A 16,931-nucleotide genomic window follows, 5' to 3' on the forward strand; every position below is an offset into this window, starting at 1 on the left:
ATGATCTTGCGGAGAATTCATAAACAAAAGCATATCATCAGCATAACATGTTAACTTAAGATCCGTGTCTCCCACCCGTTTCCCCTTATCGGTGTCCGATGAAAGCAGATGCAAATGTCCTAAATTGTCCCTGAATACCCATTCGATCTAACACTACCCCCAACCATTCCCAATTTACATTATCAAATGCTTTTTCCGCATCAATTGCTAGCAGTGCTGCTGACTGCCCTCCCCCTTCTTCAGTAATAGCCTATCTTGGACTGCTAAAACTGTCCGTATATTAGTAACAGGTGATCGACGCTTGACAAATCCTACTTGATGATTCCCTATCAGTTTAGGTAATAATAATGCTAAACGGTCCGCCATCAACTTGGACAATATTTTCAGGTCCTGGTTAATTTGCGAAATTGGTCTGTAAGAATCAGGCTGTTCCAAATTCTTGCCTGGTTTGGGCAATACTTTTATATATGCCACATTGTTAGACGGAGATATTTGATCTCTCTCCATTACCTTGCCAAATAAAACTTTAAGTACGGGAACAATTTCGGATTTCTGTCATTTATAAAACTCCCCCGGATACCCATCAGGACCCGGCGCTCTTTGAGACGGGAGATTCTCAATGACCCTTCCAAGTTCTTCCTCAGTAATTGAGGCATTCAATGCCATGCTATCCTCCTCTCCTATACTAGGTAATGACAAATTTTTCAAAAAATCCCGGCCCTTATCCATGTAAACTGAGCCTTGTTGATATAATTCCTCATAAAAACGACCAAAGATCTGACTATGTTTTTCGGATCCCTACGGGCAATCCCCGACTCATCCTCCAAACTATGGATATGATAAACTGTTTTTTTCCCCCTTGCCAAATTAGCCAAAAGCCTTCCCGACTTGTTCCTGAATTTAAAGAATGTTGCCGCATCGCTCTCCCCAAAATAGGTCTCCAACCTGGATTGCTGTAAATCGAAATGTTGCTTAGCTAAAAGCCACCGACTTTTAGTATCTTCCCCAGGATCATTCTGAAAAGATGAGTATGCCTGTCTCAAACACTCCGTTGCCTAAATATAACTTTTATTCACTTCCTTTTTTTTCCTGTGCACATAAGCTATAATATGTCCTCTAATAACTACTTTCCCTGTATCCCAGTACAGAGACGGATTAGACCGGTGTTGCCCATTATGCTGTGCAAAGTCCTCCCACCAACCCTTCAGAAGTTTCCCAAATTCCTCATCGTGCGCCAATGCCACAGGCAAACGCCAAAGTATATCCGTTCCCTTCGGGAAAAGTTCTTCCAGCTCTATAAGAAGAGGAGAGTGATCAGAGATAACAATATCCATAATAGATACATCTTTTACTCTATGTAACAAGCCCTGAGAAGCCAAAAAATAATAAATTCTCGACCATGCAGATTGAGAATGGGATAAATGGGTACATTCCCTACCCATGGGATTAAGGTATCTCCACATATCTGTTACTCCTGTTTAATGTAATAATTGTTTTAAAATAGAATCACCCTGCGTTTTCCGTTACGATACCTAGTGTGAACGCTTTCTATCCTCCGCGACATCATTTACCGTATTAGGATCACCTCCAATGAGGATCTTTTGATCTCTATCCTGCAAAAGTGTACTCTCAATCTGTTGAAAGAACCCCATATTAGAACTATTAGGAGCATACAGATTGTACAGACTCAACATCCCTGCTGGGCAATCCACTTTCAATCTGATGTAACGCCCCTCAGCGTCTGTAGTAGATTCTATAACTTGATGTCAATAACCCCTTCACGTTCCAGTAGACTACTCGCATAAAATTTCTCCTAACTGTCGATTATACCCAAGATGTTCCTGATCATTGGTTGTCTCAGACCTCTGCCAGCGAATATATTGCGATATACAAGATCACTCCCCCCCAGCTCCCCAAACAGGTATCCCAACCTCCAATACCATAACATTGTGAGAAAAAACATATACGAAGGAGTTCTCGTAGACTTCACTTTTTTCACGCATACTTAAGATGAGGATTCGTTTGCCCCACCTACATCCGTGAAGAGCCGAGAGTAACACTCTAGCAATCCGGAAATATAGCAAAAGTAACTTCACTTCCCGCCAAAAATCAGCAAATATCAACCCCACATTTCCTCAGTGTAATAAAAAGCATACCTCATACAGTATTAACATTCATCTTAAACTAAACGTCCTTAGTAGCTTTCAGTAGTACCCATCTGGCCAGTAGCTACACAGAATAAAGTGCAACAGAAATACTTGCGAGCAGAACTTCCCCAGTCCAAAATCTCAATCTTCAGGTAGATCCATGGAATAGAATGAGACACCATCTGCCCCTGTGGCAATAGGGTCTCATCTCGGAGAATCTTTCGGAGATCTACGTGGCGTGTTCCTCCTCGACGATAATGTGAAAGTTCCACCGTCATCCATAGACACTGATTCCATAAACTTTGCGGACTCCTCTGGGGAGGAAAACACTTCCATCTTGCCATCAGGCAAAAAGACTTTCAAAACAGCCTGGAATTGCAAAAATAATTTCAAATGTCTCCTCACCATGGTCGAGCATACTGTGGAAAAAGCTCACCTCTTCCAAGCAACTTCTGCTGAATAATCTCCGGAGTAAAATTTTGTGAGTCCGTCCTTTTACCGGTGCACCTACCTTCTTAAAGGTCTGCAAGATGGCCGCCTTATCCACATAGCTCAAATATTTCACAATCACCGGACGTGGCCGCACCTGGTCGCCATGCTCCTGTGAAACCCTGGGTGGACCAACTCTGTGTGCTCGTTCTAAGATACACCGCCTCTGTATACCCAGTGTTTGCGGTAATTCCACTGCACAGATCTGTGCCAATTGACTGTGAGGGATGGATTCCGGAATCCCTATAATCCGGAGATTACTCCTCCTTGACCTGTTCTCCAAGTCTTCCACTTTTTCCAATAAAGTCCGGTTGGATTTAAGAGTATGCTGTAAACATGTCTGGGCTCTGCCCAATTCATCCTCCACCAGACTCATGCGTTGCTCCAGCTCAGAAATCTGTGTGCCATGGGAGCTTACCTCCCTTCGCAAGACCGATAGGGTGTTGTTCACCGTCTGCTCCAATGAGGCCGTTATATCTGGAGCCAGCAGCTTCACCACCTCCAAAGCCAGAGACATGCAAGACACGTCTAGTCCCGGCACCAATGTTGCCACAGTCTCCTCCTGCACAAGCTCCTCCTGAGGGGAGGAAAATGATGCCGGCTGTGAGGCAGATCTGCCACTCCTCGTGGTTCGAGGAGTCTCCGGCGCCATTTTCAGGTGCACCAGTCTGTCCTCTCTCTAAGGAAGCGAAGTTCCAGGCGTCTGCATCCCTGGCCGTTGCACAAAATTTCTCCATGCCGTAGAGCAAGGAATACCTGAACAGGTATGGGGTGTCAAAACCCACTACTGGACCAGTTTGTGACCCGGGCAGCGATGTTACAGGAGGTTAGCCACTGGAGCTCTCACTCTCTGCTGCCTCCCATGCGCGCGCCGGAACCGGAAGTCTTTAAAAAGGTTTTTTTTTCCCCAATGCAGACTTTTACAGGATATACCATACAATTATGATAGAAGTGAATGGAGAGCGCCGCACACCATCTCTCTATTCATACTCCTCTTGGATGTGGCCGTGATGGGGATCGGGGGAACCACATCTATCAGGCATCTATCCCACACTTGGAATATTGTGTACATTTTAAGGCACCAATGCAGAGGAAAGACATAGTAGAGCTTGAGTAGGTTTAAAGTGTAGCTAAACGTTTGACAAACTTCTGACATGTCATAGTGACAGGTCAGAAGTTTGGATTGGTGGGCGTCCGAGCACGGAGACCCCCACAAATCGCTAGAACGAAGCAGCTGAAGCGTTTGTGTGAGCGTTCAGCCACTTTGTGTCTGTTCGGCTGTTTCCGGAAATAAATGTATCAGAGTACGGACTTCAGCTGCTTCGTTCTAGCGATTGGTGGGGGTCTCAGTGCTCGGACCCCCATCAATCCAAACTTCTGACATGTTACTATGACAGGTCAGAAGTTTGTCAAACGTTTAGCTACCCTTTAAAGAAGGTCAAACAAAGTAATAAATGGAATGGGTGGACTACAGCACCCAGAAAGTTTATCAAAATTCAGGTTATTAAGTTTAGAAAAAAGGCGGCTGAGTGGTGACCTAATAACTATGTATAAATATATCACAGGTTAATATAGAAATCTGTCTAATGATCTATTTATACCCAGGACCGTAACTTTAATAAAGGGCATCCAATACATCGAGAGGAAAGAAGATTTCTACACCAACACAGAAGGGGATTCTTTACTGTAAGAGCAGTGAGACTATGGAACACTCCGCCAGAGGAAGTTGTCATGGTGAATTCACTAAAAGAGTTCAAAAGCGGCCTGGATGTCTTTCTTGAGTGTAATAATATTACAAGTTATGGTTATTAGACTACTGTAGATGGGTCCTTAATCCAGTGATTTATTCTGGTTGCCATATTGGAGTGGGGAAGGAATTTTTCCCTAAGATGAGAAAAATTGTATTATGCCTCATGGGGGTTTTGCTTTCCTCTGGTTTAACATTGCAGAACAATAGGCTGAAATGGACGGACGTATGTCTTTTTTCGGCCTTACAAACCACCGTATTATTTGGACTATAAGACGCAGTTTTTAGCTAGAATAAATCTTGCTAAAAAGCCCCTGCGTCTTATAGTCGGCAGTCAAGGGACCCGGCTGCGCCAGACCCCGACAAGTTCCTTAATTAACCCCTTCCAGATCCATGACGTTCCGGCACTTCATCGAGCGGGGGAGGGGTGATGTTTGGAGCAGGCTCACGCGCAGAGCCCGCTCAATACACTGCAGGAGTCTGCTGTGTCTGCTGTGTCTTACAGCTGACATGCTGGTCTAACGGCCAGGAACAGCGATCTCGCTGTTCCTGGCCGTTTAACTAGTTAAATGCCGGTCCGACCGCAGCATTTATAGGGGTTTTCCCATGAAGGACAGTTATGACATCTCCACAGGAGATGTCATATCAGATAGGTTCGGGTCCCACCTCTGACCCCCGCACCTATCTCTAGACCCCATTCTAGCTTTTTGTGCTCTCCCGTCCACTTAATGATTACACGGTCGAGTTACAGAAACAGTGTAACTCGCTGAGCTACGTTGTTTCCGTAAGTCCCATAGAACTGAATAGTAGTTATGGAAACAGCGTAGCTCGCATGCTATGCTGCTTCTGTAACTGCCATTCACTACTATGGGAGTTACCGAAAAAGCATAGCTCAGCTCGTCCCGCAAAAAATAAGCCCTCACACCGCTCAATCAATGAAAAATTCTAAAAGTTATGGATCTCAAAATGTGGTGAAACAGAACAATTTTTTTTTTTTAAACAAATTGTTGTTTTTTTTGTAAATGTAGTAAAATACAAAATAATTTTGTTCCTATATTCTGTTGTCTAAAACCTGGGAGCGCCTTATAGTCCGGTGCGTCTTGTAGTCCGAAAAATTCGGTATGTTGGTGGATATGCCATAAATGTCTGAGCTGGAAATACCGCAATTAACCCCTTAACGCTCCAGGATGCACCAGTACATCCTGTAATGCAGTGCTTTAAGGCACTGAGACGTACCGGTGTGTCCTGGCTAACTGTCACAGGACAAGGAGACAGAACTGTGCCATCAACCGTTTATGACAGTAAGACGGCAGGGGATCAATCACAGCGGGAGCAGCCAGAGGCCTAACAATGGCCTACTAGTACAGAAGCCTATTAGGCCCCGCCGGGAGGCGAAGCCCTATAGGCTTCCTGTCAGTGAATAGCTGACAGCTCTAACACACTGCACTATGTAGTGTCAAAAAAAAAGTTTATAAAAATATGTTGTAAAAAAGTAAAAAAATTAAAATTCCAAGTTAAAAAACCAATAACCGCCTTTTTTCCCCACAATAAGTCTTTTATTATAGGAAAAACCGAAAACATTTAAAAAGTACACATATGTGGTATCACCGTGTTTCTAACGACATGAACTATAAAAATATCACACTATTTTACCCGCAAGGTGAACACCGTAAAAAATATAAAATAAAAAAATTCCAGAATCGCTGTTTTTTGGTCAAAAAGTTATGGCTCTCAGAATATGGTGACACAAAAAAAGAAATTATTTGAAAAAAGTGATTTTATTGTGCAGACGCTGCAAAACATAAAAAAAGATACATATGGTATCGCCGTAATCGTATCGACCCGCAGAATAAAGTAAAGAAAGCCGTAAAAAAATAAAACATTATCAGAATTGCTGGTTTTTGGTCACCTTGCTTGATAAAAAATGAAATAAAAAAAGTAATAAAAAAATAAAAATCGCATGTACCCCAAAATGGTACCAATGAAAACTGCAGATTGTCCCTCAACGAATAAGCCCTCACACAGCTCCGGTGGAGAAAAAATTAAAAAAAAGTTCTGGCTCTCAGAATATGGCGATGCAAAATGTGCAGAGTGTTCCAAAAGCAGGTAAGATTGGGCACCATTTATCAGTGCGACACAGGCCACAAATCTATGAATTATTATTAATTTACTGCATTATACCCTCTATTATGCCCTGATGTAATCCGCACAGATTACATAAACCCCCACATTATAAACTCAAATACCAGCAAAACCCCAAACAAAACTACTACCTGTAATGGCAGGGGGTAGGGAGACGGACAAGTGAGCCCTAATCTACCCGCCACTCTGTCCCTGCCTACTTGCAACGACCCGCCCTAGGCGACGGGGTACAACTGGGCGGCGGTCCCTGCGCTCAGTAAGTGCACGACAAACACGAAAAACATACAAAGGAACACAAGCAAGGAAAAGGGGCCGTTGCCCACGGCAACACCGTGAGCAACCAGAGTGGTGAACGAGCCGAGTCAAGCCAGGAGTGTGCGAGGTACAAAACGAAAGGCAGAAGAGTAGTCGGTAAGCCAGGGTCTGTATGGAGCAGGATCAAAAATAGCAGGAGCTGTAGCTTGGCCAGGAAACCACAAGGAAAGAAACACAAGCAATAACAAGCACCGAGGGACAGGAAGTGCAGGCTTAAATAGACCGAGGGCGGGAGCTAGCTGAGTCTGGCCAGGTTACGATAGGCTCTCCCACTCCTAAGCCTGCCAGCCTGAATGGTGGAAGCAGGAGTCAGTCTCAGGGATGTATTCTCAGGTGCTGACTGATTAGTTCTGGGAGTTAACCCCAAAGCTGTGCCTGGCAGATCCTTTACACTACCAAGCAAAATCTGCACTCCAAAAGCCAAATGGCGCTCCTTCCCTTCTGAACCCTACAGCGTGCCCAAACAGCAGTTTACGTTAACATATATGGCATCACCATACCCGGCAGAACTCGCTTAACAGTTTGAGGTATTTGTCTTCAGTGGCACGAACTAGGCACAACATATTGTACACTAAAATGGCATATCAGTGGAAAATTGCAATTTTCACTTTGCACCATCGACTGAGCGTTAATTTTTAATAAAAAAAAAACATGTTGGGACAAAACACGCTCACTACACCCCTTAAAAAATGCCTTGAGGTGTGCAGTTTCCAAAATGGGGGTCACTACTCAGGGGTCTCTTACTATTTGACCCCAGAGCCCAGCCATTGCGGGCCAATGCTGCAAAAATCACCAAAATAGGCCTCAATTGCGCATTTGCTCTTTCACTCCTAAGCCCTGTCATATGTCCAGGCAAATGATAAATGCCTTGAGGGGTGTAGTTCACAAAATGGGGTCACTTCTCAGGGGTTTCTACTGCAATGGTACCTCAGGGGCTCTGCAAATGCAACACGGCGCCCAAAAACCAAGTAGTACTCCTGCCATTCTGAGCCCTGTGGTGTGTCCAAACAGCAGTTTATTACCACATATAGGGTATTGCCGTACTCGGCAGAAATTGCTTTACAATTGTTGGGGTGCTTTTTCTCCTTTATTCCTAAAAAATAAAATAAACATTTTCGTGGAAAAAAATGTAGATTTTAATTTTCACTGCCTAATTCCAATGAATTCAGCAAAAAAACAGTGGGGTCACTATACTGCTAGATAAATTCCTTGAGGGGTGTAGTTTCCCAAATGGTGTCACTTTTGCAGCGTTTGCACTGTTTTGGCCCCTCAGGAGCTTTGCAAATGTGACATGGCGCCGCAAACCATTACAGCAAAACTTGAGCGCCAAAAGTTTTGGGGGGGATTGCACTGTTTTGGTCCCTCCAGGGCATTACAAACAAGACATGGCACTGAAAACCATTCCAGAAAACCTGCTACAAAATCCAAATGGCACTCTTTCGCTTGTGAGCCCTCCGGTGGGTCTATACAGCAGTTTATTACTACATATGGGGTATTGTCGTAATCGGGAGAAATTTTCGGGTCCTTTTACTGCTTTATTCCTTGTAAAAATTAACAATTTCTAAGTTTATTCAGAAAAGAAATAAGTATATTTTTATAGACTAAGGCCCCATGCACACGAACGTAAAAACGCCCGTAATTACAGGCCCATAGACTTCTATTGGCCACGGGTACCTCCCCGTATGCTTACGGGAAGGTGCCCGGGACGTTAAAAAATAGAGAACATGTCGTATTTTAGGCCGTAATTACGGCACGGGCAGGCCCATAGAAGTTTATGGGGCTCCCGTAATTACGGGTGACTACGTGTGTGCACCCGTAATTACGGGAGCGTTGCTAGGCGACGTCAGTAAATAGTCACTGTCTAGGGTGCTGAAAGAGTTAAACGATCGGCAGTAACTCTTTCAGCACCCTGGACAGAAACTACCCATCACAATATAGATGAACCTGTAAAAAAAAAAAAAAAGGACGTTCATACTTACCCAGAACTCCCTGCTTCTTCCCCCAGTCTGGCCTCACGGAATGACGTTTCAGCCCAGGTGACCGCAGCAGCCAATCACAGGCTGCAGCGGTCACATGGACTGTCGCGTCATCCAGGGAGGTCGGGCTGGATGTCAAGAGAGGGACGCGTCACCAAGGCAACGGCCGGGTAAGTATGAATTTCTTTTACTTTTACCTCGGAAAGGGCTGCCCCGTCTCTCTATCCTGCACGGATAGAGAGAAGGGGCTGCCGATTATTGCAGTGCAATTTTGGAGCGAAAACGTGCCCGTAAATACGGGTGGAATACTGGTGACACCGGACCCGTATTTACGGGCACGGGTCCTTAAATACTGGTGCAATACGGGTCGAATACGTGTGACCAAGGACCAGTATTTACGGGAGAGAAAAAATACGTTTGTGTGCATGAGGCCTAATTACAATAAGTTTAGCAAAAAACCTGTGGGGTCAAAATGCTCACTATACCCCTAGATAAATTCCTTGAGGGGTGTAGTTTCCAAAATGGGGTCACTTTTGGGGGGGGTTCCACAAGACCTCTTCAAACCTGACATGGTGTCTTTAATATATTAAAAAATGCTCCTTTGCTTCTGAGGCCTGTGCTTCAGTCACTTAGCACACTAGGGCCACATGTGGGATATTTCTAAAAACTGCAGAACCTGGGCAATAAATATTGAGTTGCGCTTCTCTGGTAAAACCTTCTGGATTGCAGAAAAAAAAGGTATTAGAAATTAATTTTGGGGAAAAAAAAATGAAAATTGTAAATGTCACCCCTACTTTGCTTTGATTCCTGTGATTGACCTAAGGGGTTGAGAAACTTTCTGAATGCGGTTTTAAATACTTTAAGGGGTGCAGTTTTTAAAATGGGGTGATTTATGGGGGACTTTCTAATATAAAGGGCCCTCAAAGCCACTTCAGAACTGAACTGGTCTCTGAAAAAATAGCCTTTTGAAATTTTCTTGCAAATGTGAGAAATTGGCGCTAAAGTTCTAAGCCTTGTAATGTCCTAAAAAAATGAAAAAGGACTTTTAAAAATAACGAGGCCAACATAAAGTAGACATATGGTAAAGGTTAACTAGAAACTATTTTGTGTGGTATTACCATCTGACTTACAAGCACATACATTTAAATTTAGAAAAATGCTAATTTTTGCAAATTTTCTCAGAATTTTGGTGTTTTTCACAAGTAAACACTGAATATAATCGACCAAATTTTACCACTAACTTGGTACAATGTGTCACAAGAAAACAATCTCAGAATCGCTTGAATACATAAAAGCATTCCAAAGTTATTACCACATAAACTGACATGTCAGATTTGAGAAAATTGTCTGTGTCCTCAAGGCCAAAAGAGGCTGTGTTCTTATGGCATATCGAAAGGATAAAAATAACAGGGCAGACTAAGAAAATAAAAATTTGTCCTGGTCAATCCAAATAACCTTGGCATTTGTATGAACTTTGGGCAAATTTTTGCATCTTTTGTAAAAAGATGGCTTTGGTGGAGATTGAGGCATTAGGGCAGAGGTCAGCAACCTTCGGCACTAACTATTGTGAAACTGCAATTCCCAGCATTCCTTGCACTGGAATAATAAAGCCTTTGGTTGTCAGGGCGTGGACACACTGTTTTAATGTTTAAAATGCATGGCAGTGTTAAGGAAGTCGGTGGAGAGCCTGCCAAATAGCTACTACTGGATGGAGCACAGTGCTCTAACAGACTTTTTGTAGAACATAGCAGTTAACATACAGACTGACCCATTTAGAGACAGCAGATGTAGTGCAACTTGATATACATTACCTGTCTATCCAGCTGTAAAACCTGGGACTTTAACAGCTTGACCCGTCGTTCATCTAAGCACTGGTTCCTGCCCTCATCAATTAACTGGCCGTACTGAAATCTACAGACAAGCATAAAAAAAAAAAAAAAGAAGTTTATATGATGTTATAATTTAACTTCTAATAAGAAAATCTGTACTTGGTTATTTATTTTTGAGTATCAGTCACCAATTTCTAACACCAAGCTAAAAAGGCTTGAGGAACGCTTTATGGAATATTCGAGTTTAACCAAATCACGTTAGGCTGATAGATTCTACTACAGGGATTGAAGTATTGCTTGTGCTACATCCACAGTATACATGACTGCATGCTTCACGATGGGCTGTCCTTAATCTAACAATATTAGTATTATATTTGTAGATTTTTGACACATCAGGGACTCCCTGTGAACAGCGGGGCGTTATATGAATCCAATTCTTGTCACAAAGTATATTTCTAGACAAAAATGTTAGTCTAGATATCACTGAAATTGCATGTTAGGACTAAAGCATTATTATTCATTGTGCTTACTAATGTATAGGGAGGGCACAGACCACCAAGAAGAGGTAAACTCCATCTTTGGCTCTAAAATAAACTATTTCTCTGCTTGTTACAATGGTCCCCTGACAATAAGCTGATCACAAAGTGTGCTACTGCTAGGACTGGTTGTCTGTGGGGAAACTTGGAAATAAGTGTTCTATTTCTCTGCAGCGCTACCACAGGAGAAATTAAGAATTGCATAGTGTCCATTCATATTAGTGGGCTGTCTGTATTATGCAGGTCAGAACAGGTCCTCCAGAGCGAGAGACGCTCTTTGTATGAGGATCTGAACAGTGGACTCCCCTCTATTAACTTAGAATTCCCTAATAGTGTGTATGAAAATGGGATTTTCAGACTGTACATTAAAGGGATTTTCCAATTTTATATAAATAATGCTTAATGCAGAAATGTTAAAAATAAAACTAAAAAATAACTAAGTAATAAATAAAAGTTATACAACTTTCAAATAATCTTTATGTTTCAATTACTCACCATTTTCTAGTTATTAGTATGCTGTAACACCCGTACATACTGTATCTAGTCCTGCTCCCAGATGAGAAGTGGACACAATTTTATCCAGTTTAGGAAAGGCTCTCTGAGGCTGGATTCACACGTTGCATTAGTGTGCCGAGTGTGCAAAAACAGTGAGGCATTTTACTACAAATTTCCGCAGTTTTGCCATAGAATTATTGTTCAAGCATTTTTTTTACAAGTTAAACACGTTAAAAACCATGTGCTTCACCTGCAAAAATCGCGTCACCAATAACCATATTGAAAAACCACGGCAATTCTGCTCTGTCTAAAAGCTGTCAGGCATGCCAATTTCTCACAATTTTAAAAATATTTGTTTTCGGACACTTGTTTAGGCGCCATGCACCCGACCGTTGAATTCATTAGTAATTCTAATCCGTAATTACGGACCCATTCATTTTTATTGCCCACAGACACCTTCCGGTATATTTACGGGAAGGTGTCCATTCCTTAGAAAGGCTCCGCAAAGGGTAGGACATGTCCTATTTTTTGCTTTTTGCAGACCGTGCTACAATACTTTATATGGGAGAACGGCCCGCAAATGCGGGTGGCTGTCAGTGGCTGGCCATACCCATAATCACAGACGTGATTATAGGCACGGTTGTGTGCAGGGGGCCTTACATTCACAGTCTAGAAATTTGTACATACCTAGTCCTGATCACTGATCCTGATTGTATCTAGTGCAGGCAATGCTCTTTGAGCTAAACAGGCTAGACTCCAGACAGATTGTCAGACTTTAGTGGAATTTATTAAAAAGGTTTCGTGGCTGTAAAAAGTTGAAAATTTTAGCACATGCCTCTTATGCCCAAATTGCGACTTTAATCTTTTACGCAAATCTTGCCAGTTTTTAAAAAAGTGGACGGAGCACAGTGTATCGAGCTGGGTCATCCATTGCTTGACAAATTTACTATAATCTGCTGCCTGTTAGTTCAGAGTCTAGTGTAAACTCTGCCACTGGTCAGTCCACAGTCCGGTGTAAACGCTGCCGCCAGTCAGTTCCGAGTCTAGTGTATCCTTTGCCGCCGGTCAGTCCACAGTCTAGTGTAAACACTGCTGCCAGGGAGTCCACATTCTGGTGTAAACGCTGCCATCGGTCAGTCTACTGGGGTCAGTGCATTACACATCTCTGTAATAATAGATCAGTACTGGAGAAGTTAAGCCTGCAAAAAGGATTACAGATGTGTTGTGTTCTGGGACAGTGCAAAGAATTCTGGACACCTGAGGATGGGGTTGGGTAGCCAGGAGAATAAAAGAGGCTTTATTGCAAAGAAAACAAAAAAAAAACACCTCAAAAGCTTGATTGAGGATATTAAAATAAAGCAAAAAACTTAGTTGTAAGTTTTGCAATGTTAATAGGGCCAGCCTTAGAGGTGTGCGACATGTGCAACCTCCCAGAATGCATAGCACCCAGGGCTTGCGACTACCACAAATCTTAATATTATTGGTATTGTTAATTGTACACTGTATGACAGTACACCATATAGGGTGCACCTACAGAAGGTACCGCACAAGGCACCAACCAATGTAAGGCCGAAACTATTTCAGTTGAATTCCTCTGGAGTAAATCTTGCGTACCTGCTGTTCTTAGGATCATAGAACAACCTTTAATATACTATATACCAGGTGTTCTCAACTGGCGGACCGCGGACGCCAGTTGTCCAGGCCAGTGGCGCCACCAACATCAGGCATCCGGGACACCCCGGCAAGGGGGGGGGCCCGGGGCGCGAGACGCCCTCGGCAAGAGGGGCCCGGCGAGCGAGACGCCCTCGGCAAGAGGGGCCCGGCGAGCGAGACGCCCTCGGCAAGAGGGGCCCGGCGAGCGAGACGCCCTCGGCAAGAGGGGCCCGGCGAGCGAGACGCCCTCGGCAAGAGGGGCCCGGCGAGCGAGACGCCCTCGGCAAGAGGGGCCCGGCGAGCGAGACGCCCTCGGCAAGAGGGGCCCGGCGAGCGCGACGCCCTCGGCAAGGGGGCCTGGGGAGTGCGACACCCTACGCAGGGGGCCCTGCGCGACACCCTCCACAGGGGGCCCTGCGCGACACTACAAATATTTACTACTCATGTTCAGCTCGGACCTTCATCTGACGACAAAAGTGGACCTTTGCTAAAAGTGGTTGAGTACCCCTGCTATATACAAAGCTCTTGCTACTGATATAATATAAAGTAGCCTTTAATAATAACAGTGAACATTTCTTGTTAAATAAGTATGTTGCTAATTTTAAAGGCATGTAGCCAGGCTCTGTACTATCTTTCCCATGAAATTTTAGAATTCTTAACTGCCTCCCACTGCTGATCAGTAATTGTGACCGCAAGAATATAATTGAGTTCTAGGACGACAGCAGTGGTAGTTCATCCAAGGCAATACCAGAGAAAAACCGTTCTTCCCACAGATTATAAAGTCAACGTCCCAGTGAAAGTGCCTAAAATAGAAGATTAAACTACCAACTACTGCTTAATATGCAAACCATACAGTACAGTAAATATTGCTCACATTCTTCACCTAAATACCAGAGAAAAATACACTTCCTACAATAAATAATTCAGTGTTACCTAGTTGACAAACCAAAATAGGGACAGAAGATGAAAGTTAGGAGAAGTATAAGAGACAATATAAACAAATGGCATGTATTTGTGACCATGAGAGAAAGAAACAAGTTTTAAGTCAAATATGGGAAATCACCATAATTAGTAAAATGTACTTTCTAAAGTTGTTATTCTTTTCACGCTGGTAAATCAAAGTACTTTTTACACTATTAGTACTTAAAGCGGACCTATCACCTGGATAAAGATATGTGTTTTAATAGAAATATCGTTAGTCCCCATAAAAAGATTAGGCATGTCGCTTCTATCTCCCGCAAGCCGGTTCTACCGCTCGGGGGAAAAAAACGCCTCTGCCTCCCATCGAAAATCAATGGGAGGCTTTTTTGGACATTTTGTGGAGCATTTTCCGCGTCAAAAAACGCAGTGTGATCAGGGCCTAAAATGCCTTTTAGGATTTCTGGTTATTATTTATCTTCTCAAGATGCAGGAGAACTATCATCTGTATGACTATACGATTTGGCTTTGGATGGGGACATCTGATCATCTTTGGTGGTTAGTTTTATCTCGCTGTTCATAAGAATGGCCAAACTAATTTTACCCTGTTGCTTTATCCTTGAGAATTGGCCTTTAAAGCCCAGATTATTTTTTTTAAAAATGCCATGTAGGACTCAAGCACATGGATGTACTATACCCGGTTTCACCTCCAAGTTGTATGGAGCTGTAATAGGGCATACATAGGCTTCAATGGGGCCCTAGTTTATCTCTGCATTCCCTGATTTAACTCAGAGGCATTCAGTTTGTTTTTTTCTGTCAGATTCCATACAAAACTGAAAAATAATTTCTGCCATGTTCTATCGGACACCGTTTTATGGAGCTATTCTCCCCTAGAAGCAATGTTAACAGGACAACATTTATACAGTTACACAAACCTCAAATCTTCAAGTTCTTGCTTAAGTTGGTCATTTTCTTCCTGAAGTTTCTAAAGAATTAAAGATTAAATCAATGCAAAAACTTCGACACAGAAACACATAGTTACCTGAAACGGTTTACTTAAACTTACTGCTTATGGAAAAGTGACGTTCAGATCTTTATCGAACATAAAAAAATTAGGGAGAGAAAACGCCACCAATGCCCTGATAAAAGGTTTCATGACACCCTTTAACTAGTCAGTCCTGGTTGTCCCCTCCACTCAAGTGTTTCCAAAGCAAAGCATGGAAATCCATTGATTTGTAGTTGAGCCGTAGTCATGTATCCCTAAATGATACGTCAGAAACACTGTAAAGAAATATAATAAAATGTATCCACGGTCATAAGAAATCATGTCACTTTCCTATTGAAAGTTACAAAATAATTTCCGTGTTGTATTCCTGGGTTTCATTACTGCATAAAGATCTTGTATTATTCTGACTGGCCCTTTAAATCTCACTTCGTTCTAAGAAATGTAAAATACGAATTCATGCTTCACCACTTTTTGCAATGTATTTCCTTTGGTCTGAATTTTTCATGTTTTACTTTTAGTTTATTATCTTTGGGAAATATACTGGAACACATTGGAAAATTTACCGCCAATTTTTGCTCATTTCCTGAAGACCTCCTACTTGGGGTATGTGATTGGAACTCATTTTGGCCTTCTCCTTTTAATAGCAGCTTTCCATGTTTTCCTGGGCCAATGGAAAGATGTGCGCCTGCTGTGGACCGACGGACAGGCTTTCCAGCCTAGTCAAAAAAAATACAAACAAAAAACATTAAATAAAACCATACAGATGCATGACTGTAAAAACAAGAGACTTAAAACATTATACAAAAATGGACCATTTTTCACAGCAATAACCTGTGGTAGCATGAACCACTATGGAAAATCAAAAGTGTAGGATTAGGCTTACAGAAACAAACCAAAAGACTAAATTAAGTCAAATGAGAAAAAAAAGATAACCTCACGGAAATATACTGACCTATAAAAGATCAAAATTGTGTTAGAGAAAAATGTACAAATGCAGTTTCTTCTTCATTTGGAAATAAGTATGTTACTTAGGTTACCCATCACTTTAAATTTTATTACATGGATGAAAACCTAACTATGGACGGATACATCTTCTAATAGACACTAAGAGCTAGGAGCTACCTTACTCGGCTGCAGAGCTCCAAATCCCGACTGATGCTCACTGATGTAAACACAGACCCAAGAGCTCCTGTGGCCCGTGGCCAACACTAACGGTGACTCAATGAATACTGCTTTACAAGGCTCAAATTCAATAGAAGTACTCTAGAATAATGATATTATTGTAATCACTCCATTTACCAGTAGGACCGACCATACCATAACATTTATGATAAGCATAACATATGATAAAATACAGAACTGAAACTAATTTAACTTTCCACTCTGATGCCCTTCCTTCAGCAGACTGTCTTTTACTGCAGTTCGTACTCTGTGAATGGCACTCAGGACTTGAATTTCTTACTGTCAGCTTGTGTTCACATCTCATTTCTGGTTTATATTTGGTTTATGCGCTGGGGATGCTGAATACGTGCTCCCAACACAGCCGCATGGTTTTTACAGGTGAAATATGTATGACATGCTTAGCCTGTAAAAAATCGTGCAGCCACTAACTGCATAGCAAAACTGTGGCAATTTCAGGTAAAACGTGTGAAGTTTTGCTGCACGGTTTTTGTCCATG

General features: G+C 42.5%; 1 protein-coding gene across 2 annotated transcripts in view; it reads right to left on the minus strand.

The window, feature by feature from the left end:
* The window catches only part of LOC142660430 (uncharacterized), a 173,420-nt gene that overhangs the window by 120,989 nt on the left and 35,500 nt on the right, over nt 1–16,931 (minus strand). For both annotated transcript variants that reach the window (XM_075837049.1, XM_075837053.1), the window contains 3 exons: nt 15,817–15,969; nt 15,183–15,232; nt 10,628–10,727 (listed from right to left, as the gene is read on the minus strand). In XM_075837049.1, the coding sequence (XP_075693164.1) occupies nt 10,628–10,727; nt 15,183–15,232; nt 15,817–15,969 (303 nt within the window). The remainder of the gene's footprint in view (nt 1–10,627; nt 10,728–15,182; nt 15,233–15,816; nt 15,970–16,931) is intronic.

Source organism: Rhinoderma darwinii, chromosome 1, assembly GCF_050947455.1.
Source record: "Rhinoderma darwinii isolate aRhiDar2 chromosome 1, aRhiDar2.hap1, whole genome shotgun sequence".
Classification (NCBI taxonomy): domain Eukaryota; kingdom Metazoa; phylum Chordata; class Amphibia; order Anura; family Rhinodermatidae; genus Rhinoderma; species Rhinoderma darwinii.